At 38.9% G+C, this 27,459-nt stretch overlaps 1 protein-coding gene across 2 annotated transcripts in view; it reads right to left on the reverse strand.

The window, feature by feature from the left end:
* Nucleotides 1-2,469: 2,469 nt before the first annotated feature.
* The window catches only part of DLST (dihydrolipoamide S-succinyltransferase), a 33,078-nt gene continuing 8,088 nt past the window's right edge, over nt 2,470-27,459 (reverse strand). Inside the window, exons 4-16 of one of the 2 annotated variants that reach the window (XR_014490676.1) lie at nt 27,215-27,270; nt 26,446-26,520; nt 26,084-26,139; nt 23,595-23,706; nt 21,914-22,078; nt 21,616-21,701; nt 20,595-20,692; nt 12,841-12,971; nt 10,927-11,000; nt 8,585-8,668; nt 4,477-4,644; nt 3,021-3,719; nt 2,470-2,865 (exon numbers count right to left, since the gene is read on the reverse strand). Coding sequence is in view for 1 of the 2 variants with exons in the window: in XM_083348293.1 (XP_083204419.1) it covers nt 3,585-3,719; nt 4,477-4,644; nt 8,585-8,668; nt 10,927-11,000; nt 12,841-12,971; nt 20,595-20,692; nt 21,616-21,701; nt 21,914-22,078; nt 23,595-23,706; nt 26,084-26,139; nt 26,446-26,520; nt 27,215-27,270 (1,240 nt within the window). In the remaining variant the exon portion in view is untranslated. Of the gene's footprint in view, nt 3,720-4,476; nt 4,645-8,584; nt 8,669-10,926; nt 11,001-12,840; nt 12,972-20,594; nt 20,693-21,615; nt 21,702-21,913; nt 22,079-23,594; nt 23,707-26,083; nt 26,140-26,445; nt 26,521-27,214; nt 27,271-27,459 lie in introns of both variants that reach the window. The other variant, XM_083348293.1, reaches the window with a different exon arrangement.

Consider the following 27,459-nt stretch of genomic DNA (forward strand, 5'->3'; position numbering starts at 1 on the left):
ATGCCAGCAGCAGCTTCATAAAAATTCCAGGCACCTCACGTTTCCTATAAGGCAGCAATAACCAATTTGGAACCCTAAAGATGTCTAAAATGTAACCCAAATGGAAATTGAAGTCAAGCATCTTGGCCTTGCAGCAAGTTCTGGCACTTCAAAGACCAAATGATGTGCCTTCACAAGAGTAATAAATAGGATCTTATTGTTTCATCCTATTTGACAGATTTTTTCCCCAAAACCAAATATAAGTAGGAGATAACTTTATATTGTATTTTCTTGTTTCCATTTCTCATGTTTAGTTCAACTTTCAGGTGGTTTTCTAACTTTTTCTTGCATATATTTGCCCTAAATCTTTTTCATTTTTTCATCCCATTTTTTTATTTGAAGCATGTTACAACTTTTGCAGGTTAGTGGTGTATTTTTGTGAATGTACCACTAGATGGACATTTTCAGTAACCTTTATGTGCCACAGCTTGTATTTCCCTTTCAAAAAAAAAAAAGATTTATTTGTAGATCTAACAAACCTTTTACCTAACAAGAAAGTGAGCAAAAGACCACTCTTTGGACTTCTGTGGATTATCCGTTGCCTTGTCTCTAACTATTGTAACATCAATAAAACAACTGGAGCACAAAGACTTGTGTGAATCTTTAGAAATGTCGCCACCTGCTTCAAATAATGTTTTCAAGCAAAGGCCTAGGTTGGGCTGTACCAGAAAAGCCACACTGATGCTACAGGTCTAGTAGTGCTCTTTATCCAAAGAATGGCTAGCTTTGGCACATATATGAAGGTGGTCATGCTGTCTGGGCCCCAGTTGCATAGCATACACAAATGCTGAACGGACAAGTTATACTTCATTTGAAGCAAAGGAAAAAAAACTTCTTCAAAGAGAAAATGGAAAAAAGTTCTGGTTAATTTTGGAAAATATTTTTGCAGTATGATTCACTTAATACTAAGTGAATTTAGACTATAGTACATGCTAAATGGTGCCTAGAGCGTGGCACATTATTTTCTAATCATGACATTTTCTTCACATACATATATAGTTCTTTAATATGAATCTGTAAATAACACTTAACAGATTTATTGAACCAGTAGCTGAGGGCTAGCACACGTATGTGAAACACATTACAGTTTATTTGTCCAAGTTAAAGAGAACACACTTGTTCTGACCCAGCATTTGCATATAACAAAAAATCACTTATTTGCGAGTAAAACAAACCCTTTTATTAAAACGGGGCAGGAACAATCTTTGTTCACATTGGGTAGAGAGAATCAAAAAGTAGTAGTCAGAAAGGAAAGTCTTTTCCCCTTCTGACACAGGGCAAGAAGAGTCTCTGCTCACTTGACACTTCCAGATAGGAAATCTTTCAAAGATTAAGCCAAGGAGAAACAGTCTCTGTTCACACTGGCTGAGGCTAATTCACTACCTATTAGTTCCCACCAGGGAAATTCGTTTGGCACCTCACAATAGTCCCGACAAACCTGGTTCTGGTAAAGCAGACATGTCAAACACAAGGCCCGGGGCCCGGATCCGGCCCGCGAAGTAGTTTCATGTGGCCTGCAAAGCCATCCTGGAAGCAGTGAGGGAACGGCCCCCACTGCCTTGGCCCAGAGACCCTCCTTCTGCCAGAGACCCTCAGATCTGTCCCACTCCTGCCCAGGCCCCCATAGGCACCCTTGATGTGAAAGATGTAGAGCTGGCCATGCCCACCCAGTAGGCCATATGCATTCTAGCCATGCCCACCCAGTAGGCCACACCCACCCAGCCCCCTGAGGGCAACCGCAATGCTGATGCGGCCCTCAATGAAATTGAGTTTGACACCCCTCTGGTAAAGGAATCTGACTTGATTGATGTACCCTGGTAAATGACAACCGGCCACTCCCAAACTCATTTATTTCCCAGCCAGGGTGGGGTTGGCTAGCATCTAGGTCTTCTTTTTCCTGAGAGCTGGCTTGTTGCCTTCCATTGCTCTCCTCTCCTTGCATATGTGCATCTGGGACGGGCCCCATCTTGTTTGTCCCACTCACTCATCTCAGGCCCCCGAAGACAGCTGCCTCTACACCTGGATGCAGACAGATGGCCCCGGCTGTGCATCTGCCCTGATTCTGCTTCCTCATCAGAGCCTTCGAAAGGCTCCAAAGTTGACCCAGGTTCCCCTTCCCCCACCTCGTCTGACTCTGCTGCTAGCTCTGCTGACAGCCGATGGACGGCAACACTAATCATATTTCTATCCCTTGGAGAAAAGCCAAGTCTGGTCTCAAGCCCAATAAGTCAACACAACTATTCTCAGTTAATTTTACTTTTGTGAGATTTCAACAGCTGAAGATTTCTTATTTAATTAGCTCATCTGGTTAGATTTTAGAGCAAGTGCAGCAACAATTCTCAAGCGCTGCCTGTGGAACATTTCATTTTCCTTCTATGAAAGGCTGGAAAAGTTTTTCTAATCATCAAAGTGAAAGGAACAACACTCATGCATAATTTCTTTGTTTTATTTTGTTTTAAAATCTGTTGTTAAATATTTTAATTACAAGTTCTGTGCAGTGGGCAAGAGTAATAAACCCTGCAGGCACTAGCAACCCTCTTACTCAACAATACATGTGCACACTATTGTACTAAGGATATGTCCCCACCAACCAGCAGTCTTATATCAGGATATATATGCCAGAGACACTCGAGTCCCAACTCACAATACCATGCAATCAGGCCAAACCACTGTAGACAAGTAGCTGAAGAAGTCAATCAAGGAGAATTGGATGGAATTTAGGATAGTTGTGGAGATTACATAGCTTGAACTGGTCCCAATAGCAAGAAGGGACACCAATTCTGCCTTATTCAAGTTTTAAAAGTAACTCTTTTATCTTTTTCCAATCTGAGTTATACTATGCTCTTCCTGATCTTAAAAGAACTGCGGAAGATAAAAATTATTGAAAGTCGTCCTTAAATTGCCTGATGCTAATACAGGCTATAAAAAGTTTGTTGGGTTAGGGTCTTAATATCATAAGTGCCGGTAAAAGCCAAAAAAACCCATAAAAATTGGGTGGGAGGAGGTACAGGAAATATCTGCTTTTTTTTATGGAGGTGGTAAGACCAGGCACTGTGTAAAGAATCATGGTAGACAGTAACTCCTCTCTCCTGTTAACTTTGCAAAATGCAAGTCATTGTGTTAAACAGAGACCCAGCAGCAATTTTATCTCTTTCCTGGCATCTCGCCCCAGAGAATGAATTAAACCTGAAATTTTGTGCAAGAACAGGATGGGAGGGGAACTCTAGCTAAGAAACAAGTAGTTTCTCCTCCTGCAATAACCTGAGGAAAGAGACAAGGTGAGACCTAATTGGATTGGACGAGGGAAGGCAGGAAGGATAGGTTATATGTGAATAGACCAGGACAGCCGTTGATTTATTCTGGGAATAAAATGAATTCTTCTGAAGAGAGGGTATCTCTCAAATTTCCTTTTAAAACACCTCTTGCAACTAGGGAAGTAAAGACTGGAATGAAGCCCTGCTGATTCCTCAATGTCCTCTGTTTTATCTGCTGGTGCTGTATCCTTGCTCTACTGGATGGGGTGAGATAGGATGTGCTGTGACCCGTTATAGGTCAAGCAGCAGAACTCGGGGATCTTCTACCACAGCCTTGATCTTGCGCAGGAAAGTCACTGCCTCCCTTCCATCAATCAGCCGATGATCATACGTCAGTGCCACAAACATCATTGGTCGCACCTCAACCTAAATTAAGAGAAGTCTCACTGTTAAACTGAACGTCATCTTAGGTAGCTACTCTCTCCTTCAACTTGTTTCCCTTACTGTACTTTTTTCTCTATTCTACCCCAAGAACCTCAAGTGCCCTATGAATCAGCCCCCTTCCCAAAAGTTTGGTTAGCCCTTTAAGAAAGCCTCAGTGACCTGATTCTTAATTCTCTGTCATTTGATGAGTTTTGTCTCCTGCTTCCATGGCATTGTTTTATCATTTTCTTTTGCCTTTTTAATGTTTTTAATGTGTAGTAAGTAAATAATCCCTGGTTTTTAATCTTTACCAGAATTGCTTGGTAAGTAGATAACTATATAAACTGAATAAACAAATATCTTGGACCTCTTGGCAAGGAATTTGAGGTTTTGGCAGACCCAAATCCTTTTAACTTATAGCTCAAAATAATTATCTGGATACGATTTTGTTTTCTGAAATAATTCACAAAAGTCAAAGTTTCCAGTTATGATGTCTTTATATTCTGTCTGATTAAAACTAACCAATTTTCCTTTCCTCTCAACTAAAGAATCTCATCAACATTGATATAACCAAGTAGGATGTACTTTTCCATGAACAGCACTGAGGAGCTTGATATTCATTTTGATGAGCATTTAAAAAGCCTCTCTGCTACTAAAAAAAAGAGTTACGTAAGAGCTAATCACGGAAACGTGGTTTTCAGTGACTAAGGTAATGTTAAAAGAACCCTTAAATTTTGAGTATCATCTCCACAGAGCATACCTTGCCTCCAATAGCAACAGGCCTGTCAAAGATGCCATGCATGCCCAAGATGGCAGACTGAGGAGGGTTGATGATGGGTGTTCCAAACAGAGATCCAAATACTCCACCATTGCTGATGGTGAATGTACCACCATCCATGTCCTCAATGGCAAGCTCATTCTTGCGAGCCTGAAATGAGATAAAACAATGACCACTAATGACTTATGCTGGAATATTAAAAAGAAAATCAGGAAAAAAAAGTATCTGGGTCTCAACTCTCAACAGGACAAACATGGACATCACAAATACGAGCCCTTCTCAGAGCAAAGAATGCATTACTGTCCCACCTCAATCTCTAGTAAAAGGTGATGAAGAGAGGGCCGAACTTTTTAACTCCTATTCAGCTCTGTCTTGCCTCAGAATAGAAATGGAGAGCTAACTGGTCATCATTATGCTATTATGAGGAATGAGGAACTGCACCAAAACACACAAGCCAAGAAAAAAATCCTAATTTAACTGAATTAAAATCTCCAGGGCTGGATGAATTACATCTTGGGTACCAAAAGAATGAATGGAGGCAATTGCAGAATGACTTTTAGTAATTCAGGAGCCCCAGAAAACTGGCAAGGACTTCTGTAAGAGTAAAGAATGATGTTGCCCCTAGCTTTACAACTATACAGGACAAGGTCTTACAATAGATTATTCAATATTACATTTGTGAACACTTGGGACAGACATGTCACAATTAATAGGAATCAGACTAGGTTTGTCACAAAGAAATCACACCGTATCTTCTGAGTTACTAGCTCATAGTTCAAATGAATGCTGCTGACAGTTTATCTTGATCTCAGAAAAACCGCCAATGAAATCACTGATATACACCGCTTAATAAAATGGTAATGCATTGACTAGATGATAAGTTTGCTGGATGGGGTCATTCTTGACTGAATGACGGTATCCAAAAGGAGCTCATTTAATGACTCCATTTAATGAAGGGAATTATTACGGGAAGAGGAACTGCAGCAAAGGACAGATAAAACAAGGAGAAAACTGCTAATTTATATGAATTCAAATCTGATCTGTTTCATCTAACACCGCCCGATTCCATCTAACTTCAGGCAATATACAATAAAACCAAGAACATAAAAATACCATACAATAATTATAATAGGTTAACAAACACTGGTCACAGATCCAGCAAACACACCCATACACAATTCATTGGGGTCCCTTATCACCATAATCTTTAAGGGAATTTAAGGGAGGTGTAGCTGGTGATAGCATTCTAAAAGATGTATTAAAGATTGGCCAGGAATCTGTGGTGAGACCTGGCATTGTCTCAAAAGAGAATGATGGAAAGTGTATGTGCAAGTCTGTCTTTTCCAAAACTATCTGTTTGCAGAACATATTTGCAATATGCTCTATCAAAAGATCTTATTGGTGTAGGTACCAAGATTAATCCAACTTTGTGCCGAGCTGATCAAATGGTAGGTAGGGCAAGTTCTAGGTGAAGTTGAAGTACCACCTGAAATATTCACAGAACTTGAAATTTCCTACTTCTTGTTGAAGCAACTACTGGGTGTCCTTAGTGAAGTTAACAAGATACTGTAGCTGCCAAGGTGCAAAAAATATCTAAAAATGGAAGATCTAATGGTAAACATAGGAACTCTTTCAACCGGAAGATGGGTCAGTGCAGTGAAAGCTGATCTGGAGAAAATAGTGCTAACTAATCCTGTATGCACTGAAGTAGGAGAAAAAAATTGCCCTTAGTCGAAGAGTTGACATTTAATTGGATGGGGACAGATTAGAAGACTGACAATCAAGCATACTGTGGAGGATGATTAAAAGCAAAAAAACAATTCTTTAATTTGTAAAGAATGGTGTTTCTATATAGTTGGAATGTATCTTCCGTGAGGAAGCTGTTGCATAGATAATGTCCATGTTGTATTGAAAATTAGTACTTGTCAGTATGTGCAATAAATTAAACAAACTGGCAAAGATGGAACTAATTCTCCAATATTTTATCAAAACTAAATTTGTTTTCTGTTTAATTTATGTCAGTCTTTTAGAGACTATGTGGGGCTGGCTATTTGATTTTAAACAATGTAACTCAAGACCCCATAATCTGATTTGAAAATTGCTTATTTTTTCATTTAACACTTATAGGTAGCTTTATAACAAAAAACTGAAATGTTTGTCAATGAAACAAATGTTAAAAACTAAACTTTATGATTATAAGCCACCTAGAGCAATCCTGGGATAAGATGGGTGGCCAATAAATTTTATAAATAAATAAAATAAATAATAATCGAAAGCCTGGGGAAGTCTTGAGAAGATTTCAGTAGGGCTGAGTCCTGGGCCTTGTACAGATCAACTTTTTTATCTAGAGATTAATGAGAGTCATGGGGATACTTATCAAGTTAACAGATGACACAAAACTGGCAGAAACAGTTTAGTGGAGTGAGACAATTCAAAAGCTCTAGATGGGCTTAAACAAGGCACCAAAATTAATACAATTTAACAAAGGAATATAAAGTTCTGCAAATGTATGAAAAAGGAAACCACAAGTATAGGAAGGGAGACCAGGCTTAGCAGAAGTACATGTGGGAAAAAAAAGGTGTCCCTGTAGTCTGTAAATTAAAGATGAGCCAGCAGTGTGTTGTATAACCTAAAAGGGCAAATGATATCTTGGGATGCATTAGCAAAAGCATATAGCCCAGATCACAGGAAATAAATGTTCCACTCTCTTCTGCCCTGGTCAAAGTGCAGTTGAAATACAGTGTTTAGTTCAAAAAAGGATAGTACCAAATTAGAGTAAGTTCGGAAGACTCCTAAGATTCTGCAATATCAGCTGAATGAGGAATAGTTAAAAGGATCAGAGCACATTCAGCATACCGATGAGAAGATTGAGAGGAAATTTAGCCGTCTTTAGTTTCATGGCCAGAAGGTCAGATCCTGAAGTTGAAACTCACTTTGGCCACCTAATGAGAAGGAAGGACTCACTGGAGAAGAGCCTAATGCTGGGAAAGGTTGAGGGCAAGAGAAGAAGGGGACGACAGAAAATGAGGTGGCTGGATGGAGTCACTGAAGCAGTAGGCGTGAGCTTAAATGGACTCCAGAAGATGGTAGAGGACAGGAAGGAACGTTGTCCATGGGGTCACGATAGGTCGGACACAACTTCGCAACTAACAACAACAGGTTTCATGGCCAGATCCAGTGGGTTAGAACTAGATCTCGAGAAGAACTTCCTAACTGTATAAACTGTCAGCCAATAGAATGGGGTGCCGTATGAAGTAGTGAGCTTTCTTTCTCCAAGTTATCAACACTTGATGATCATCTATGAGAGATCCTGTGGGCGGATCCTGCACTGAGCAGAGGGCCAGTTTGCAGGACATGATTTTTCCTAGTACAGAGCATATACACATATTATTAAGAATGATGAGGATTAACCTGTTCTGCGACAACACCGATATAACCTTTCTGAATATGCCCCCCCCCAAAAAAAGGTACACATGGTTCTACTATCTGGAAGAAAATTATTTATCTGTTCCTGGTATGGGTATAGTTTTAGAATGGTCTGGCAGGATCAGTTTGGCACCAGGCTAAAAACCAGATCAGGAGGAGTTCTACTCTGGCCTTAACTATGAGACCCAGATTAGTCACCTTTGGCCGCTCACTCCACTTCAGCTCAATTCATTTCACAGGGTTGTTGTTATGGTGAAAATGGGAGGAAGGAGGAGTTAATCATCTTGTTTATAAAAAGAAACAATGAAGATGGGAAATAAACAAACAAACAAATTAGTTTTATACTGGGTAGGAAGGAAAAAAAATGTTCTCCACACTTGCAGACTTTCTGGAAGCATCCTTCTGACTAGTCTTCAGAACAAAATGCTGAACTACCCAGATGTTTGTTTATTGGATCAATTCACAATAGAGGAATGTCTTATATTAAACTGTTAAAAGTATGAAAGTGGAGAATACCCAGATACCGTTTGCCTTGTCTTCAACTTGCTGAATGTGTATTTTGATTCTGTTACTTTTAATTTCTGCAAGCTATATTGTATTTTTTATTTCTAAAATAACATGCAGATTCTACTGTCTCTTTTGAAGATCCCTTCAGAGTAATTACCTTCTCTCCCAGCTCATTGATTGCACGCTCAATGTCAGCAAAATTCATCGTTTCTACATTTCTGATGACAGGGACCACTAGACCCTATAGGAAATAAAAAAAACACTTAAAAACCAATATTAATAACATTTCAAAAAAATATAGAAAAATCTAATTAAGGAGCTTTTTGATTCATTGAGTCAAATAGCTTTTCTAAAATGATCTCAAACTATAACAGTTCATTCGTTTTGTTAGTAGGATATGCTTAATATTTTGAATTTAACATTGAATATTTGTCATGATATACCAGACATGTCAAACTCATGACGTCACGTGACGTTGTGAGACGTATCGGGACTATTTTGCCATTGCCAGCAATGGGGTGGGCGTGGCTTCCAGATGATGCGTCCGGCCCATGGGCTGGCAGTTGACACCCTTGTGTTAGACCATGGCTACATTTATGTGTAAAAGGAAGGCAGAACTATAGCTTATATAGTGAGGGAAAAAATATTTGATCCCCTGCTGATTTTGTACATTTGCCCACTGATCAGTCTATAATTTTAATAGTAGGTTTACTGTAACAGTGAGACAGAATAACAACAAAAAAATCCAGAAAAGCGCATTTCAAAAAAGTTATAAATTGATTTGCATTTTAATGAGTGAAATAAGTATTAGACTTCTTCGCAAAACATGACTTAGTTCTTGGTGGTAAAACCCTTGTTGGCAATCAGAGAGGTCAGATGTTTCTTGTAGTTGGCCACTAGGCTTGCACACATCTCAGGAGGGATTTTGTCCCATTCCTCTTTGCAGATCCTCTCCAAGTCATTAGGATTTCGAGGCTGACGTTTGGCAGCTCGACCCTTCAGCTCCCTCTACAGATTTTCTATGGAATTAAGGTCTGGAGACTGGCTAGACCACTCCAGGAACTTAATGTGCTTCTTCTTGAGCCACTCCTTTGTTGCCTTGGCCATGTATTTTGGGTCATTGCGTTGCTGGAATACTCATCTACGACCCATTTTCAATGCCCTCGCTGAGGGAAGAAGGTTCTCAGCCAAGATTTCATGATACATGGCCCTGCCCATCGTCTCTTTGATGCGGTGAAGTTGTCCCCTTAGTAGAAAAACACCCCCAAAGCATAATGTTTCCACCTCCATGTTTGACGGTGGGGATGGTGTTCATAGGCTACATTCCTCCTCCTCCAAATACAGTGAGTTGACTTGATGCCAAAGAGCTTGATTTTGGTCTCATCTGAGCACAACAATTTCACCCAATTCTCCTCTGAATCATTCAGATGTTCATTGGCAAATTTCACATGGGCCTGTACACGTGCTTTCTTGAGCAGGGGGACCTTGCAGGCGCTGCAGGATTTCAGTCCTTCACGGCATAGTGTGTTACCAATTTTTTTCTTGGTGACTAAGGTCCCAGCTGCCTTGAGATCATTAACAAGATCCTCCCCTGTAGTTCTGGGCTGATTCCTCACCATTCTCATGATCATTGAAACTCCACGAGGTGAGATCTTGCATGGAGCTCTTAATCTCCGATCCTTACCTGTATAAGACACCTGGGAGCCAGAAATCTTGCTGATTGATAGAGGATCAAATACTTATTTCACACATTCAAATGCAAATCAATTTATAACTTTTTTGAAATGCATTCTTCCGAATTTTTTTTGTTATTATTCTGTTTCTCACTGTTAAAATAAACCTACCATTTTATAGACTAATAATTTATTTGTCAACGGGCAAATGTACAAAATCAGCAGGGGATCAAATATTTTTTCCCCTCACTGTACCATGAATGAGCAACATGCTGGCACATACTACTAGACTGTTCCCAACAGCAATTGAGTCATGGACTTGAACAATTGCCCCGTGGATTGGATTTACTATGAAATGCACACTGGATATTGGGATTTGTTAAGCCAGAGAGAAGGACCTAAATGGAGAGTAATCAATCAGAGTGCCAAACTATAAGGTATTAGAATTCTGGCTAACTGTTGTATATAGATACCTATTGTATGAAACAGGTATAGATGCCCAGTGATCTAGTAGCACTAGGACTGAGGGATTTCAACCCCCCCCCAAAAAAAACCCAAGCCTTCAGAGCTCCTAGTTCACCTTTAGAAGCAGAAAAATGAAAGTGGACTCAACTTACTTGTCTCTGAAAGAAAAAAAAGGAAACAAATGCAGGAGACAAAGACTGTTATTCTACCTAGGATTAAATTTAAGATTAAGTAGAAATAATTTCTACTACCATGGAGTTTTGTCCAAAAACTTCTATGCAGGTTTTCTAACCCCAAGCAAACCCTTTTCATAAATTAGAGTAATCAACTGGCCAGGTGAAATTGTCTCCATAATACCTACCCTAGGAGTTGCCACTGCAACACTGATATCCACATATTCTCTGTACACCATTTCTTTGGTTGTATCATCAATCACTAAATTGAAAAAGGAAAGTAGGTGTTACACAGAGCAACACCAACAATCAAGACTTGACTTAGAAGAACTACACATTGAGTATCAAGGCATATCTAGTACCTTCCTATTTGCTGCAAATTAGTTCCTTCATTTTATTTGAAATACTTGAAAGACATATTTGTGAATTTTAATTTTACTCATTCTATTTTTTTTCCCAGTTGAATTTTAGTTCATCCCATTTCTGCATTGCTTACCAAAGACTTGGGAAAAATGTGTATATATTCCTCGGTATATTTTTCTTAGCACACTGTACATACTTTCTATAACATATTTTTGCAGTATTCCCTAATACAACCTTGTCTGTGTATGCCAGATAATCTTTTGGGGCCAATGAATATAACTGAAATTTTGACAGAATGTTATAGTGCTCTTAAATACAGTTACTTATGCTACATACCATATTTCTGCGTTGTTTTCAAAATATCTTTAAAAAAACAAGCAGCTAGATAGATAGCAAGGGATACAGTATGGACATACTACCAGTAGTATCCCTACTGTTACAGATCCTCTGTGTGTGTGTGTGCGTGTGTGTGCGCGCACGCGCATATTACAAATATACCCTATTTTTAATGCAGATTTCTAATTTACATTACAAAATTCAGAAAAGAGAAAAGATCAGAATAAAACTCTACCAAAAAATCCTAGGAGTGAAGATAAGTTGAAACTGGACTGGCAAGTTGAAAATGCATCCTGGAAAAAGGCAGGTTAAACCATTCTGTGTTGTTACCAAAAACATCTACAAGGGTGAGCCCATGTAGTCACACAATGTGTTTTCTGTCAGTTAATTTTTTAAAAAGTCTTACAAAATCTGAAAAAGTTTTATGATTTAAACAAATTTTCTCCCATCTTTCATACTATCCCAAGTCTCTCAAAACAGAGAACTCGAGGCAACACATAAAAGAATTTTATTCCAATTTGGAAAATAAAGTGTAGCCGAAATGTATCCTGCTGCTTCTTCCTTCTTTCAAACTGCTTCACAATTTTTTCCAAGCCCTCTGATAAAATAGAACATACATTTTTTGTCTTATTTAAACAATGTTTGAATAAAGTAAGGAATAGCAGGGTGGAGCCTGTTGGCATCCATTATTTCTTACCTTATTCAAATCATCAGCCATATGAGAGAAACCTCTGTCCCTCTTCTAAGCCTTTGGTACTTGCTAGAGAGCTTAGAAGACAAGTAGAGTTTCTTTTCACTTGTGCAGCAGTTTGGAGATTGGAAGAAAGAGCAGAAGAAATTTAAAAAATACATGCTTATTATCATACATCTTGCCCTTTTGTTGGGGCACTCAATAGTCTCCCATTCCAGTTATTGAAAAGGGGCTGCAAAAGAAAGTCTTGTTGATTATTTCCCCATACTATAGTACTATAGTACAAGTGAGAGAAATTCCTGCCTCTTGACTTTCAAACTAGAAGCCAACCCTTACAGAAAAGACAAATAGAGGCAGGGTAGGAAACCAAGTTAGGTCTGCTGCAAATCATAGTGGAAAAGTAAGTTAGGATTTTCTCAAAGAGTATCCTCTCAGAGGATCATTTCCTAATAAAACCATCATCGTCATTATTGACGAAAGTCCCCAGATGCAAATCAGAAGCTCTTTTTTCATCCCCACTTTGATTACTCCTTTGCTGAGAAGGGGTTTGTTTCAGCACAGGGATTTTTACCTAACAAGTCCAGGTGACACAATCAGTAACACAGCAGACCTGCTTAGCAGCGAGAGATTTAATTCTGAAGTGGGCTAATCCCAGCTCCATATACACTCGGGGGCTGTCTTCTACTCAGAAATATAAGCACTGGCTTCTTACCTGCATTCACAACAGGCTGCTCTTGCAAAGCAAAGGCTGCAGCTTTCACAAAGGCAGACATAAAACCTAATTTCATATTGTGCTTCTTCAGGAAGCTGTCCCTGTGCCGGGCTCTCATTTCCTGGATGTTACTGCAAATACCATAAGAATATTTACCACAAATTTTACAAAAGATTTTCAAATCTGCAGTACATTTCACCTGATGTCTAGTTACAGTATGTACTGAATTGCATCTCAAACATGCCATGTATGTTTTTAATGCAAATACAAAAGCCTCACACAAGAAGTGACACTATTATCAACAATGCTTATCCAAAACTCAGATTGAATGGTATATTTTCCAAATTAAAAAAAATGCTTTAATGGATATCAAGTTTTTCAATAGCTTCTGGATTCTTAAAACTACTACCAATATATCAAGAATAATGTTAATGTTCAAGGACACAATAATTCAGTTTTCTTTTCAAGAATGAACTATCATAATTAATGAACTTTTCAAATATAATAAACAACAAATCAATGTAATCTGCTTTGATAAATAAATCAACTGTTCAGAAAGTTTTGTTACAAAACTTCGGCATCAGTAATAACTATGCCTTCCAAATGGGTTTTTATTTAATAACCTTAACCACAGTAAATACTGGATTGTTTTACTAAGGCTTGATTAAATGTCTTGGAATCACGGGTGTCAAACCCGCCACGTCACGTGATGCATTGCAACGTATCACAACTTTTTTTGCGTTGCCACAGCTGGGGTGGGTGCGGCCTCCGCATGATGCAAACGGCCCACGGGCCGGCAGTTTGACACCTCTGAGGTAGTCATACTGTATAAAGATTTAATTCTTGCAATAATGTAGTAGATTCAATCAATCAGAATAAAGCTGGAAGGGACCTTGGAGATCTTCTAGTCCAGCACCCTGCTCAAGCAGGAATCCCTATATAATTTCAGACAAGTAGTTTCCAGTCTCTTCTTAAAAACCTCGAGTGATGAAGCACCCACAACGTCTGAAGGCAAGCTGTTCCACTGGATAATTTGTCTTCACTGTTAGGAAGTTTCTCCTTAATTCCAGGTTGCTTCTCTCCTTCATTAGTTTCCATCAGTTGTTTCTTGTCTTGCCTTCTGGAACTTTGGAAAATAAATTGACCCCCTCCTACTTGTGTCAGCCTCTCAAATACTGGAATACTGCTATCATGTCCCCCCTAGTCCTTCTATTCTCTAGACTGGCCAAACCCAAATTCTGCAACCATACTTCATATGTTTTAGTCTCCAGGCCTTTAATCATCTTAGCTGCTCCTCTTTGCACTTTTTCCAGTCTCAACTTCTCTTTTGTAATGTGGTGACCAAAACTGGATGCAGTTTTCCAGATGTGGCCTAAGGCTTTATAAAGTGGTACTTATACTTCACATGATTTTGATTCTATGCCTCTGTTTATACAATCAAGGATTGTATTAACTTTTTTGGCTTCTGCCGCACACTGCTGACTCATGTTTAAGTGAGTGACCACTAGAACGCCAAGGTCCCTCTCACAGTTACTGTTTTTGAGCCAGGTTTCACTTAATCTGTACTTGTACCTTTGGTTTTTAGTGCCCGGGTGTAAAACCTTGCTTTTCTCCACGTTAAATATCATTTTGTTAGATGGGCCCCATTGTTCAAGTCTGTCAAGATCTTTTTGGATTCTGAGCTTGCCTTCTGGGGTGTTGGCTATTCCTGCCAGCTTGGTGTCATCTGCAAATTTGATGAGATCCCCTTCTATTCCCTCATCTAAGTCATTTATGAAGATATTGAAGAGTACTGGGCCTAAGATAGAATCTTGTGGTACCCCACTGCTTTGTTCCCTCCATGTAGACGTGGTACCATTAAGGACTACTCATTGAGTACAGTTTGTCAGCCAGTTACAAATCCATCTGGTGGTGATGCTTTCAAGCCCACATTTTTCTAGCTTACCAAGTAGTTTGTGGTCTACTTTGTCAAATGCCTTGCTGAAGTCTAAATATATTATATCCACAGCATTTCACAGGTCTACTAATTTAGTCACTTTGTCAAAGAATGAAATAAGATTGGTTTGGCATGATCTGTTTTTAACAAACCTGTGCTGGATACTAGTTATAACTTTATTTGTTTCTAGATGTTCACAGATCTGTTTTTTGATTATTTTTTCCAGTACCTTCCCAGGTATTGATGTCAGGCTGATTGGTCTGTAGTTTCCTGGGTTTATTTTTTTTCCTTTTTTGAAGATGGGAACCACATCAGCTCTTTTCAAATCCTCAGGTAGTTCCCCAGTACTCCAAGATTTTTTAAAGATATTTATACAATGGTTCTGAAATAATATCTGTCAGCTCCTTCAGAACTCTGGGATGTAAAGTTCAATGAAACATATTCTCCTGTTTTTTAAATTTAATATGGAGGCTTCCCAAGAACTCCTAATGCCTTTATTTAAAAATACTACCAATCATGCTAAGCTTTTGCTGTCTTGCAATAGCTAAATATCTGATGTTGGTTACCAAAATAAGGATGCAGCTAATAAGTCACTTAGAAAAGATTGAAAATTATTATTGAGGGTTAATCCACATGGAGCTCCGTTTCCAGCTGTCCTGTTTGCCATCATCATTCATTGCCTAGAGACTAAAATGGAAGATCTGTAACTTGAGCTGGCCACGAACAAGGGGTATATGTATATCGGAGGTGGTGACCCTTTGAGAGCTGTATGCAATGAAATTTCATTTTAATGTATGCCGATTGGTGTACATTCAAAGTGACGATAAAGTTGTTATTAATAATGTTAAATATTTACAGTTCAATATTTTCTTTCTATTCCTTAATATAATATATTCAGTAATGTTTACACTTCATCCTATTTCCCATTGAGTCTTTCAACCATAATAACTTACTACAATCCATACATAAACTTCAGTCAGAATCTCCTCCCACACAAGAAAAGTGCACTCTAATTTCTCATGGTTATTCAATTTAGGATCATAAATCACAAAATAAATATACAAAAAAATGAATGGGTCTAGAGGAAAGGGAAGAGTGAAAAAGTTGTGATTGATGAGATCCTCAAAAAGAGAGAAGTTTTAAAAACAAAAGGTAGCACAGGAAGTGCTTTTTGGTCATGGTGGTAAAAAGGCAAGTTTGTAAGGATATAAAGGGGATGATGAGATATAGTGAATTGAGGACTTCCAGTTTGTCACACAGCCGCTACGGACGGCTGGGAGACTTGCTCTCTCTCCCCCGTCCAGTTTTGCATCACTGGGGGGCCCTGAAAAGGGCCGAAAGTTGCCCTGAAGAGGCAACCAGCAAGGATCGCTAACTGGATCGCAGGAGAGCCGCAACTCTCCCATTGGACCTGGCGATCCCTCCAAACCGGCGGACGAAAGGATCGGCCATTATGGCTCGTCCCTAGGCTGTGAACAGCCGAAGTTACATTTTCCACCAGGCAACTCTTAAAGCAGTGCAGAAGAGACTGGGTGAGATCTACCTCTTTTACACCCTAATTACTTTCTGTACCTCCTTAAGCTGCTGAGCATTTTCCTCCCTGTGGTGAGGGAAGGGGGATTTCAGCCCTCCCTCCAGAAAGAGCGGTGACTAAATACCCAGGGGCATTTTGAACATTGAAAAAGTAACTGAATCCCAATTGGAACTTTATTTCTCAGAGCGTGTGGATTGAAAGATTTTTTATTTCCTATTGTTCATTGTCTACTTCTGTTGGAAATCTGGATTCTTTCTTATGAAAAAAAGAAAGAAACACTGAAAAGATGAAGACAACTTTGAGAGGCCTGGCTGACTGCCCAGGGAAATAGATAAGATACATAACCTTGAGAACGTTGAAACAACAGCTGTGAAAGGCTTTGTGTTCCCTATCTAGAAAAAAAATCTTTCTTTTGGATTTTCTAAGTATAAAACCTTTAGTTTAAAATACCAACATGGAAGAAGACCAGGAACAAAATTTATTTATAGATGAAGATCAACAAACTCTTGCTATGTTAAAAACACTAATCCAAATTCTTACCACAACCAATGAAATACTAAGAGGCTATGTGAAGGAACAAGAAGACAGCCCAGATATGAAAGCCCAAACTTTGACCACAATTAAAGAACCATCTATACAAAACACAATAGAAAAAATGAAACATTCAAGTACCATGACAGAAAAATCTACTATTAAACAAATATTGATATTTGAAAATCCAGACAAGACATTGACAAACTGGAAAAAGGAAAAGGTTTCTTATACAACTCAGAAGGAACTAGAGGATTTAGAAAAAGAACAGTTGGATGAGAAGAAACAATTCAGAACAACTACATTGATATGGAAGAATAAAGAGACGACCTACTAGACCTACCTCTCAAAAAAGGGCGATCAGATGGTTTTGCCAATATCAATTAATATACATGATATTACAAGGAGATTGGTTTGATGACCCAAAAACAATGACATGGAAGATGATTTGGCAAAGGAAAAAAGCTAGAATAAGACTCAAGAAGAATGGAGTTTCGACCATCTTATTGAAATCTGAAACAGAATGTACTTAAATAGATAAGATGTGTATGTTGAACACAAAACATTGTAATGAACTGAGACAAAGAAAAAAAATTGTCATTAAAATTTAGCAGTATAAATACTAATAGCTAATTTGAATATTGATTTGTGCATAAAGGTAATGTAAAGGTGAATAATGCAGATAAGCTAAAAACTTATTGTTGAAAGTAATAAATAGGTCTATATGGAATGTTAAAAATGAAAATTATCAGTTTAAGCAAGAGGTAGCAGATATAAAGAGGAAGAGAGGAAGCATTAAATATTGAAATAAAAAGAAATTTTGATTACTACTTAAAACAACAACTGAAAATTAGCAAAAAGGAAGGATATCATATTGTATCCTTAACTTGTTGACATAGAGGGTGAGAAGTTAAGTAAACGGGATGTGTATTTTGAATATTAGATTTTGTGAGGAATGGTGATTGATGAATTAGGAGCATACTGAAAATCTTGGGAATGATAAATATCAAACGTTAAATCTAAATGTTAGTGGAAATTAAAATTGAAAAATCTATTAGGTCATTGATTGTCTAAAAGATTGTATGTTAAAACAATTAGAATATGTGTAAACTAAAAACTATGGATATATGTAAGAAAGTTATTTTCTATGGGATGGATAGGATAAAACTTGTCTTTTAATTTACAAATAGACAGTGTATATGAAGGGAAAAAGAGATGAAATATTTATGGTAGCAATTTGAAATCTGTACTAATGATATCTGTATGTAATTGAATTACTACTACCCAGCCACCACGTTGCTTTTCAAATATGTGAATGTAATATCAGAAAATCAATAAAATTTGTATAAAAAAGAGATATAGTGAATTATGTTCATATAAACAAGAATCGACTATCTTTTTTCCTTTGTGCCTTTAATTTTTTGGGCTTGCTGTTTCTTACTCCCTTTATGCATCTTGCATAATGCTGCTTTTCATAGAAAAGAATAGCATGACAGGCGGAAATGTATGCATGCTATGAATAAGCATCTGAATCAATCGTGGAACAAATATGAGGAAGCAACAGCTTATTAGCACAGTATGTTTATCATGAAGTACAGCATATTTATTATGAAGGTAATCCTATGTTCAATCCCTGAAACTTTCAGCAAAGTTTCTTTGATAGCAAAGAAGATAAGTGAATGTCCAAGACTAAAGATACAATACCAAGTCAAGCACTCTCCTGGAAAGATTGATTCCAGCTGTGTACAAAGAAACTTCAGTGTAAGATAGAATAAGATAAAGAATTTTGTATTTTTATGTAGACTTGGTCTATCTACCATAAAGGTAAAGGTAAAGGTTCCCCCGCACGTGTGTGCTAGTCGTTTCCGACTCTAGGGGCCGGTGCTCATCTCCGTTTCAAAGCCGAAGAGCCAGCGCTTGTCCGAGGACGTCTCCGTGGTCATGTGGCCGGCATGACTAGACGCCAAAGGCGCACGGAACGCTGTTACCTTCCCACTGTAGTGGTCCCTATTTTTCTACTTGCATTTTTACGTGCTTTCGAACTGCTAGGTGAGCAGAAGCTGGGACGAGTAACAGGCGCTCACTCTGTTACGCGGCACTCGGGATTCGACCCGCCAAACTGCCGATCTTCTGATCGACAAGCTCAGCGTCCTAACCCACTGAGCCACCGCGTCCCTTCTATCTACCATAGACAAACTCATATTTTTATTTTTTACAAAAGGATCTAAAAAAAGAAATAGCATATTCACATTTCCTTGGCCAGACTTAAAGCAAACTACCCGAGTATGGGAGTAGGGCCTTTCAAAGTCTCCAAAATAATGGCACTTTGAAAGCATCTTTAATCAGAACAGAAAATCGTAATTTCCCTTGTTCACTTACTGGAAGAGAAGCCAGTCACACAGATTAAACTGAATAATTGTGTCATATAATTCTAGATAGATATTGAAGTTTCAATCTTCATCATCAATCTCCTAGACAATATGGCTTTAGAGAGGCAGTTTTTAGCAAACAGAAATGTCCCTCTGGGTTTAGTCTGTTTATTTTTTCTTTGCCAAATCTCATTTAGAGCTAGGGTTACTGTCCAAAGACATTACTGCCTCCCAAGATACAAGATCTGCAGGTATGAAGTGGTGGCTGAAAAGAGGAAGCCATCAAGAGGAGGTTTCATGGCCGACACTGACCTCGAGTGGGGAAGCAAAAGGCCTCAGTCTCAATCCTTGCAAGCCAGCTCTATGGCATACCGCCAGTCGGCAATCAATACAAAACATATTACTGATTGCAACAAGAGCACAAGGCCAGAGTAAAGTGACACTTCCATTAGTCTCTAATAAGAGATAAGCTGCATCACTTCCTTTCCAATCAGGACTATTTTGCCAACCTTAATATTCTAAGCACAAAATATTTACATGTTTTGCTTTAAAAAGGAGGATAAGATTTCATGGGGCAATTTGATTTGGGCATCATTTCCCTAATGCACTGAAACATAAGCTTCCCCCTCCTCAAATCCATTAGAGCTCAGGCCACCCAAGCACTTGGTTTAAACACTGTTGGCTCCCCCACCTCAAATACCAACATTAAACTTCAATGAGTGCTCCAGAACAGCTAAACTAATTGAATTCTTCCTATAAGCATCTCAACTCAACAACAGTTAACTAACGAGAGATAAGCAGGCAATATATAAACAAGGTAAGAACTCAAGCAAAGATTATGTAAATTGTTCATAGCTGCAGACCCATACCAAGAGAAGAAATCTGTCTCCTCTCCTGCTCTACCATAAGGCTGTCAGTGAAAAACTCAGAAAATCTCCATCCTAATGTACAAATAGATATATTGGCTCTAAACAGAAAATAATTCCTTTATTGGAATTCTTGTATTATTCCATCTTAATAAAGCCTGCAAAAAAGGTTTTATTAAGAACTTGGGATTCCTGCTTGGAAGAAAAACATTCTCAATAGACACAGCTACCAAAAGTCTGGTATAATGTTATCAATGCAGGAATTCTGAATTTTTAATAGAGGAAAATAACAAGATCAGATATTTTTGTCAGCAAGAGATGCATATTTAACAACATGTTCCATGTATCAATATCATGTAGTATCCCTTTTCCCCAAAAGCTAACCAAAATAATCGGCTTTAATATTAATACAGCTTTAAAAACAAAGCGCCCAAATACAGGGAGAATCAGATTGAAGACTCTCAAACACTGAAGTCAAAATTCAGGCATTCCTATGCTGAATGAGGGCAAAGCCCTACCTCATGTCAATTTCGTTGAAAGTGGTCAGCATGGCACATGTATTCTGAGCCTCTTTCAGGCGCTGAGCAATGCGTTGACGCATTCTGTTCATCTTTACCTGAAGACAGAAATAAATCATACAAAAATAGTGAAGACCCTGAACAAATTAAAAGCATATCCTTTCTCTCTTCCTGTTGAACACATCAGGATAATTTATCTACACATAATGGATTATCTTGAGCAGTGAATCCAAAACTTAATCAAAATTCATTTTTAGCCTGAAATAATTGCCCAGCTGAGACACAATAAAAACAAATGCTATCACAAGGCATCAGAAGTCAAATTGCTATGAAAAGAAGTTGTACGACATGGGAGTTTATCTCTGGAATCTCAGGAAAGCTAGCAGGATAGATTTTAAGAAGGTAAATTTCAAACATTCACACTTGCTAAAGTGGTTTGCAATTTCCACTACAGATAATTGCAACTTATGAACGTAATTGAGCCTGGCAAAGTCATGATGAAGCAGGTCATCACATGTCCTTTTTTGAGGTAGTCATTAAGTGAACATGGTTGTAAAGCATGTGCCAAGATCATTAAGCAAACCCGCTGCTTCTTATTGGATGTTATTTTCCAGAAACTGGAAGTAAACACTGATTTCCAGAAAAAAAAACTTAATAAATTGCATTATGATGGGGAGGGAGGAGGAGCTGCATACAACTGTACATGTGGGCTGGTTGCCAAGCGCCCTTCCCAGACATAACATTCGAATCTGGGTCATGAGTAGTTGAGTCATGAGTGGCCTGTGGTAAATCGACAACTACCTGTATTGACCACCTGTTTTAGAGACCACTGAGTAAGAACATTGATGAATGAAGAACTTTCTTGGGTTCATCCCTTGCCCTTTAGTGTTACTTTGTTACAGCCTTTTATGAGGCTCTTACGAAAATATTTTTTCTTCTGCCTCAATGTTACCATACTACAATTCCTTGCAGAAATGAGTGTTCACATCATATCCCACCAGACTGAGAAACCTCCAAGTACCCTTTGTTCCAATCTGGCACCTTTGCCAGTCCCAGGTTCCATAGCAGGAGAAGCTGTTGGCACTGCAGTTGGCTTTATTGCAGACACTGAAAGTCAATGGAAAAGTAGAGTGTCAGGGGATTAAGCATGCAGGGATCATGTCCTTGAATAAAATGAGTTGACACCAATGCTCTGAATGTAAATGAAAGGCTAATTTTGGAGATAAAGCCTCTAACTATGTATCATTTCACAATCTTAAGTTCTGAGGTCCCTCTACTACACAGATGGGAAACCAAGAACAAGAATGTTGTAATCTCACCTGGTTTCGCATCAACAGGGAGCGCTGACACTGGGGGCACTGGAGGCATTGTAGTGGGAATTGGTGCTTCAGAGGGAGGTGCTACAGGAGCTGGAGATGGTGGTGCTGCAGGAGCCACAGGCTCTGCTGCAGGGGCTGTTGCTGGCTTGGCTTTGGCAGGTGCAGCTTAGTAAAAAGAAAGAAAGAAAAAGTATTACATATATGGATAATAGAAGCTTATTTTTCCCAAGCAAACAGTTCTAGCAAAAATGTTTTGGGGCCAGAGTCCACCCTGAGGGTTCTCTATGGCACTCATAAACTATTGACACAGCACAGCAGTGTGGAAGGTATATGCTTAAGCAGCAAAAATCTGTGACAGAACTACAGTATTTCTATTAAATAGTTTTCAGGACTCTAAAGGCCTAGAATCATATATTCCTAATGATGCAAATCTTGACCCATGAAATTACCATCTGAAGCCATGTCCCTAGCATTTAGCTATCTGGCAGAATCAAGAAAGAGATCCTATTTTGAATAGCTATTTTATTACATTGCTTACTCTATTGAGTATATAAGCTAGATATAACAACGCCCATAATCTCCAACCTATGGTCTATACAGGATCAGATCTAATTATGGGCTTTGTTATATCTAGCTTATATACTCAATAGAGTAAGCAATGTAATAAAATAGCTATTCAAAATAGGATCTCTTTCTTGATTCCACCAGAATCTGCCATGGCCCACTTCCAGGCCATGGCCTCTTGGCCACTGGGCCATGTGAGTGGCCGGCCAGTGTGCACGCACATGTGTGAACTTACCGCCTCTTGTGCTGGCGCTCGCTGAGCCACAAGCCTCTTGCCAGCACTAGCAGCCCCATTTGCAGAGTCTGCATGCTCATGGCCCCGTTCGCGTCCATGTGCCTGCAGCCAGATTTGCATTTGTGCGCATGCGCACATAAAGATGCCTGCCCCTTCCTTTCCCACCGGGCTGTCAACCCAGAAAGGTTGGGGACCCTTGCTATAGACCATATTGCAATTTGTTCATCAGTGCAAGTACATAGTAATAATTTCACGTCTATTTTCTTTGCTTTATTTCCCCGGTTCAATTTACGGCAGAGAACACGCAAGCTTCATTTTTGGTCATTTCAGAAAGTAGCTATGATCAGATTCACCAACGTAACTCCTTCACCTGAAATTCAGACTTCTCGTCTATGGCAGTTTTTATTAAGGGAAAAAAGCTGCCCTTTCCTTCCTGGTGAGTTGAGCATTCCACATTTTACCCAATGAAAAAAGTGCACATTTTTTTTGTCCTTTGAACAAACTTTACAATCAATTCCCTATACTTGCCAGAAAGGTTTACAATGCATTAATACGAAAAACTGGCGCCGTAAGGATAAAAAACAACCTAATTTATGTGATTTAGTCCAGTTTGAACTTCATGTACGTATGAATGAAGGCGAACAGACGTGTCCCAGGATAATGTTGCAGGATCCAATCTGAGTCAGTCACTGAGACCAGAGTTTCTGTCTTCTGAGCTTTTGGACTCATGCCGGAGCCCCCATCCTCAGGAAGCTTCTCTCTAGCTAGATCCTTCATGTATATATTTTAATTTATATTGCAATTATATAATGATGTAAAATGAATAGTAACTAATCTAAGTCACCCATGTAAACAACTTTCAATCATATGATCCACATTTACCTCCAGTTTTCCTGAGTTTAAATAAAGGTGTTCCTCCTTCTACTTTCCCTCCATCAGGGATAAGCAGAGCTTCAATTACACCAGCGGCTGGAGCCGGAACCTGCACTGATGTCTATATAAAAAAAATAAATAGCCGCTGAATGTAAGGGGGAGATAAACGAAAGGTCTGGTCTTGAAGAGAGATGAATGCTACATTCATAGAATACCTCAACAAAAATAATGAAAACAAACTCAGTTCCATGCAAATATCACAACCTGATCAACATTCTAGAAATCAACTTGGTGAATTTAACTCTCATTTTAAATAATTCTTTGCATATTCATTAAATTCCTGAAAGAAATCAGTGATTTAATGTTTAAGAACCAACTTTCATTCTGGTGCAGAAAATCCAAGAAAAATAAAGGACATAACGCTGCTAACTGAAAGCTAAGAATGCTCCTTATATTCAAAAGTTATATTATTAAATTTAGTTTACCTCCTTCTACTTGGAATAGTATAATATGGGAGTTAGTAGAAAGTAGTTCATGATGTACTGATAAAACTTTGCAATTTATCAGGAAAAAGGTTTGAATTCTAGTTGTTTTAGAACAGGGGTCCCCAACCTTTCTGGGTGGGCAGCCCGGTGGGAAAGGGAGGGGCAGGCACCTTTATGCATGCATATGCACACACACAAAGGTGACTGTGAGTGTGCGCCAGAGGGCCGTGAGCATGCGCGCTCTGCAAATGGGGCTACTAGCGCCAGCACGTGGCTCGGCCCTGCGGCAAGAGACTCATGGCTCGGCTAGTGACAGTGAGAGGCTTGCGGCTTGGCTAGTGCCGGCAAAAGGCTCCAGCTCATGGCTCGGCTAGTGCTGGTGAGAGACTTGCGGCTCAGCTAGCACCGGTGCAAGGGGCGGTATGTGCAGATGCCTGCACGCACTGGCCAGCCCTTCATGCAGCCCGGTGGCCAAGAGGCCACGGCCTGGGAATGGTCTGCGGCCCATAAGTTGGGGACCTCTGGTTTAGAAATAGCAGCACCAATGACACTAAAAAATGTTAATTGTCGAAATAAAGAAAGCTTGACAAATAAAATTGTGTGGAAGGACTATTTTGCAGGATTGGAATGCTCCGATGGATAAAGCACCAAACTAGAACAGCAGAGGCCATTAAACACATCTTGATTCAACTCTAACTTTTAAAAGTGGGGGAAGAACTATATGTATTATTTTTAATTCTTTGATGGGAAGGAGGGTATTAAATGTGATTAACACAAGAAGCATGATGCAACTGATGCTGTTTTCCAGACATGTCAAACACAAGGCCCGGGGGCCGGATCCGGCCCGCGAAGTGGTTTCATGCGGCCCGTGAAGCCATCCTGGAAACAGTGAGAGAATGGCCCCCACTGCCTTGGCCCTGGCCCAGAGACCCTCCTTCTGCCAGAGACCCTCAGATCTGTCCCACTCCTGCCCAGGCCCCCATAGGCACCCTTGATGCGAACAATGTAGAGCTGGCCACGCCCACCCAGTAGGCCATACACACTCTAGCCACGCCCACCCAGTAGGCCACGCCCACCCAGGCCATACCCACCCGGCCCCCTGAGGGCAACTGCAATGCTGATGCAGCCCTCAATGAAATTGAGTTTGACACCCCTGCTGTTTTCTATGCAGAAAGCCTGTTAACTAAAGAACCACATGTGGTTTCTGCTTGTCTCGTATGTCTGACAGAGTGGGTACACCCTAGGGTTCCTGAATTAAACAGTGTCATATTTCGGGACTCAGAAAACATGATTTCTCTGTAGCAATGCCTGCTATCTGGAATGAGGTTCCTCCCTTAACATCCATATGGCTCCCATCTTGATAATGTTCTAGAAGACTTGAAAAATTGGTTATTTACTCAAGCCTTGGGGTAGGGTGGATGAGATTCTTCTGTATATAATATTCTTTGTTTTGCTTTATTAACTTGTTTGCCATCTTGTAATTATTTTGTAGCTATATTTTTTAATATTAAAATTTTAATATTTATATATATTTTTATTGTTTTTATTGTGGGCAATAATTTAATTCTTTTTTAATTTTTGTATTTTTGTAGTTTTAAGATATGCCCTGTTCACCGCCCTGAGTCCTTCGGGAGAAGGGCGGTATAAAAAAAATAATTAATAAATAATAATAATAAATAATAATAATATATTTGTACTTATTTCTGTTAATTCTTTGCATTCTGTTATTTTTATGTTATTCTCATTGTTGTGAGCTGTCTAGAATCAGCTGGAGTCATCTGGCATCAAAATTCAATCAATCTGAGTAAATAGTACAGATCTGCAGCTAGGGGTTCTTACGACCCTGGTAAGGCCAATAGATTTCATAAATTCAAAACATTTCTTCCCTGGGCTCAAATGTTCATTTTGTCTCTGGTGATAATCGTTATCATGAATAAGATGAGAAAACATTTAGAGTTGCTTTTAGTGAGATGGTGGCTATATAAATTTGATTACTAAATTTAAAAAAATTACCTTGTCAGTTTCAATCTCACATACCACTTCATCTTCTACTACAGTATCCCCAACAGCTAAAAATGAAAGGAACAGGACATAAACAAGGAGTTGTGTTGTGGCATTTCCTTCCCTAATTTTTATACACATCTCCTTAAGGTAGACTTAAAACGTCAACACAGGTTAAAAGGGCATACTTCATTTTGTAAGCAACTGAACTAGCAATCAATAACAGGTCTGATTAATCTTCACCAACATAATAAAAGTATTCAGAACATTTTTAATTACATGAATGTTTAACATATTTTCCTAACAGGCTATGAAAAACGTATGATGGGATGGGGAGAAGATTAGAGCAACTAAAGAAAAAAAAATCCTCTTACCTTTTTCCCACCTGACATCTCCCTCTGTGACAGATTCTGCAAATGCTGGTGTGTTCACTGTGACAACTTCCTCCCCTGTGAAAGATGCATGTAGTAAAATGCTTCACATTTTGGCATTTCAGTCCTCGGGAGTGATGGATAAATACAATTTAGAGAAAATGCTAATCATAAAGAAAAAGAGTGCCATGATTTAAATAATTCCATACTATCAGTTTTCATCAGATGTGTAGACCACCTTCTAGCATTCCACAACCAGCATGGCTATTAATAATTCTGGGAAATATGTTTTTCATATATAGAGGGGGTCTAGGTTGGGGAAGGCTACCACATAACTACTATTTGAAGCGACTTCTCTCTTGAATTATCAGTTCCATCCATTTGTTTCTGGATATTTTTTCTCTCCCATAAAACTGCAATTGGTTGGTCATCCAATAAAATTAGTCAGCATTTATTCAGACTGATCAAAATAAAATACTAAAAGAACAAACCATACATATCTCAAGTCTGGTGTCTACTTAAGTTTATATTGTTCTGGATAACAGTCATGCATTGATGATTTTATTAAAAATACTGCTTGAACAAGAAAAATGCAGAAATGTTGCATTATGCCAGAGTCCAACAATCTGTGGCATAAAACATACATTAAGCCTTACTTAAATGTAGGAAAGATGTAAACTAAATTAGGGAACAAGGTTACATGATTTTAGTAGGAAGAAAATTGGCATGTAGATCAAATGTTCCGCTGCATGCGAGCCTCTGGCTTACTTACTGCATACTTTTGAAGTTCTGAAATAACGGATAGTGAAGACACGAGAACCATTTAGCCTGCAGAGCAAGAAAAGCAATTATCAGTGTACAAATAGTACATATTTGTATCTGCTGTCTTGATTGGCTTGACTGTCAATCAGTAGCCCCACCAATATTTTTAACTTGCTCACCCATTCATGTACCTCAAGCATAGATCCTGAAGCATTTCAGAAGGGATGGCCTGTGACTAAAATTCATCTGTGTCTA

The sequence above is a fragment of the Vipera ursinii genome, assembly GCF_947247035.1.
Source record: "Vipera ursinii genome assembly, chromosome: 1".
In the NCBI taxonomy this organism is placed as follows: Eukaryota; Metazoa; Chordata; class Lepidosauria; order Squamata; family Viperidae; genus Vipera; species Vipera ursinii.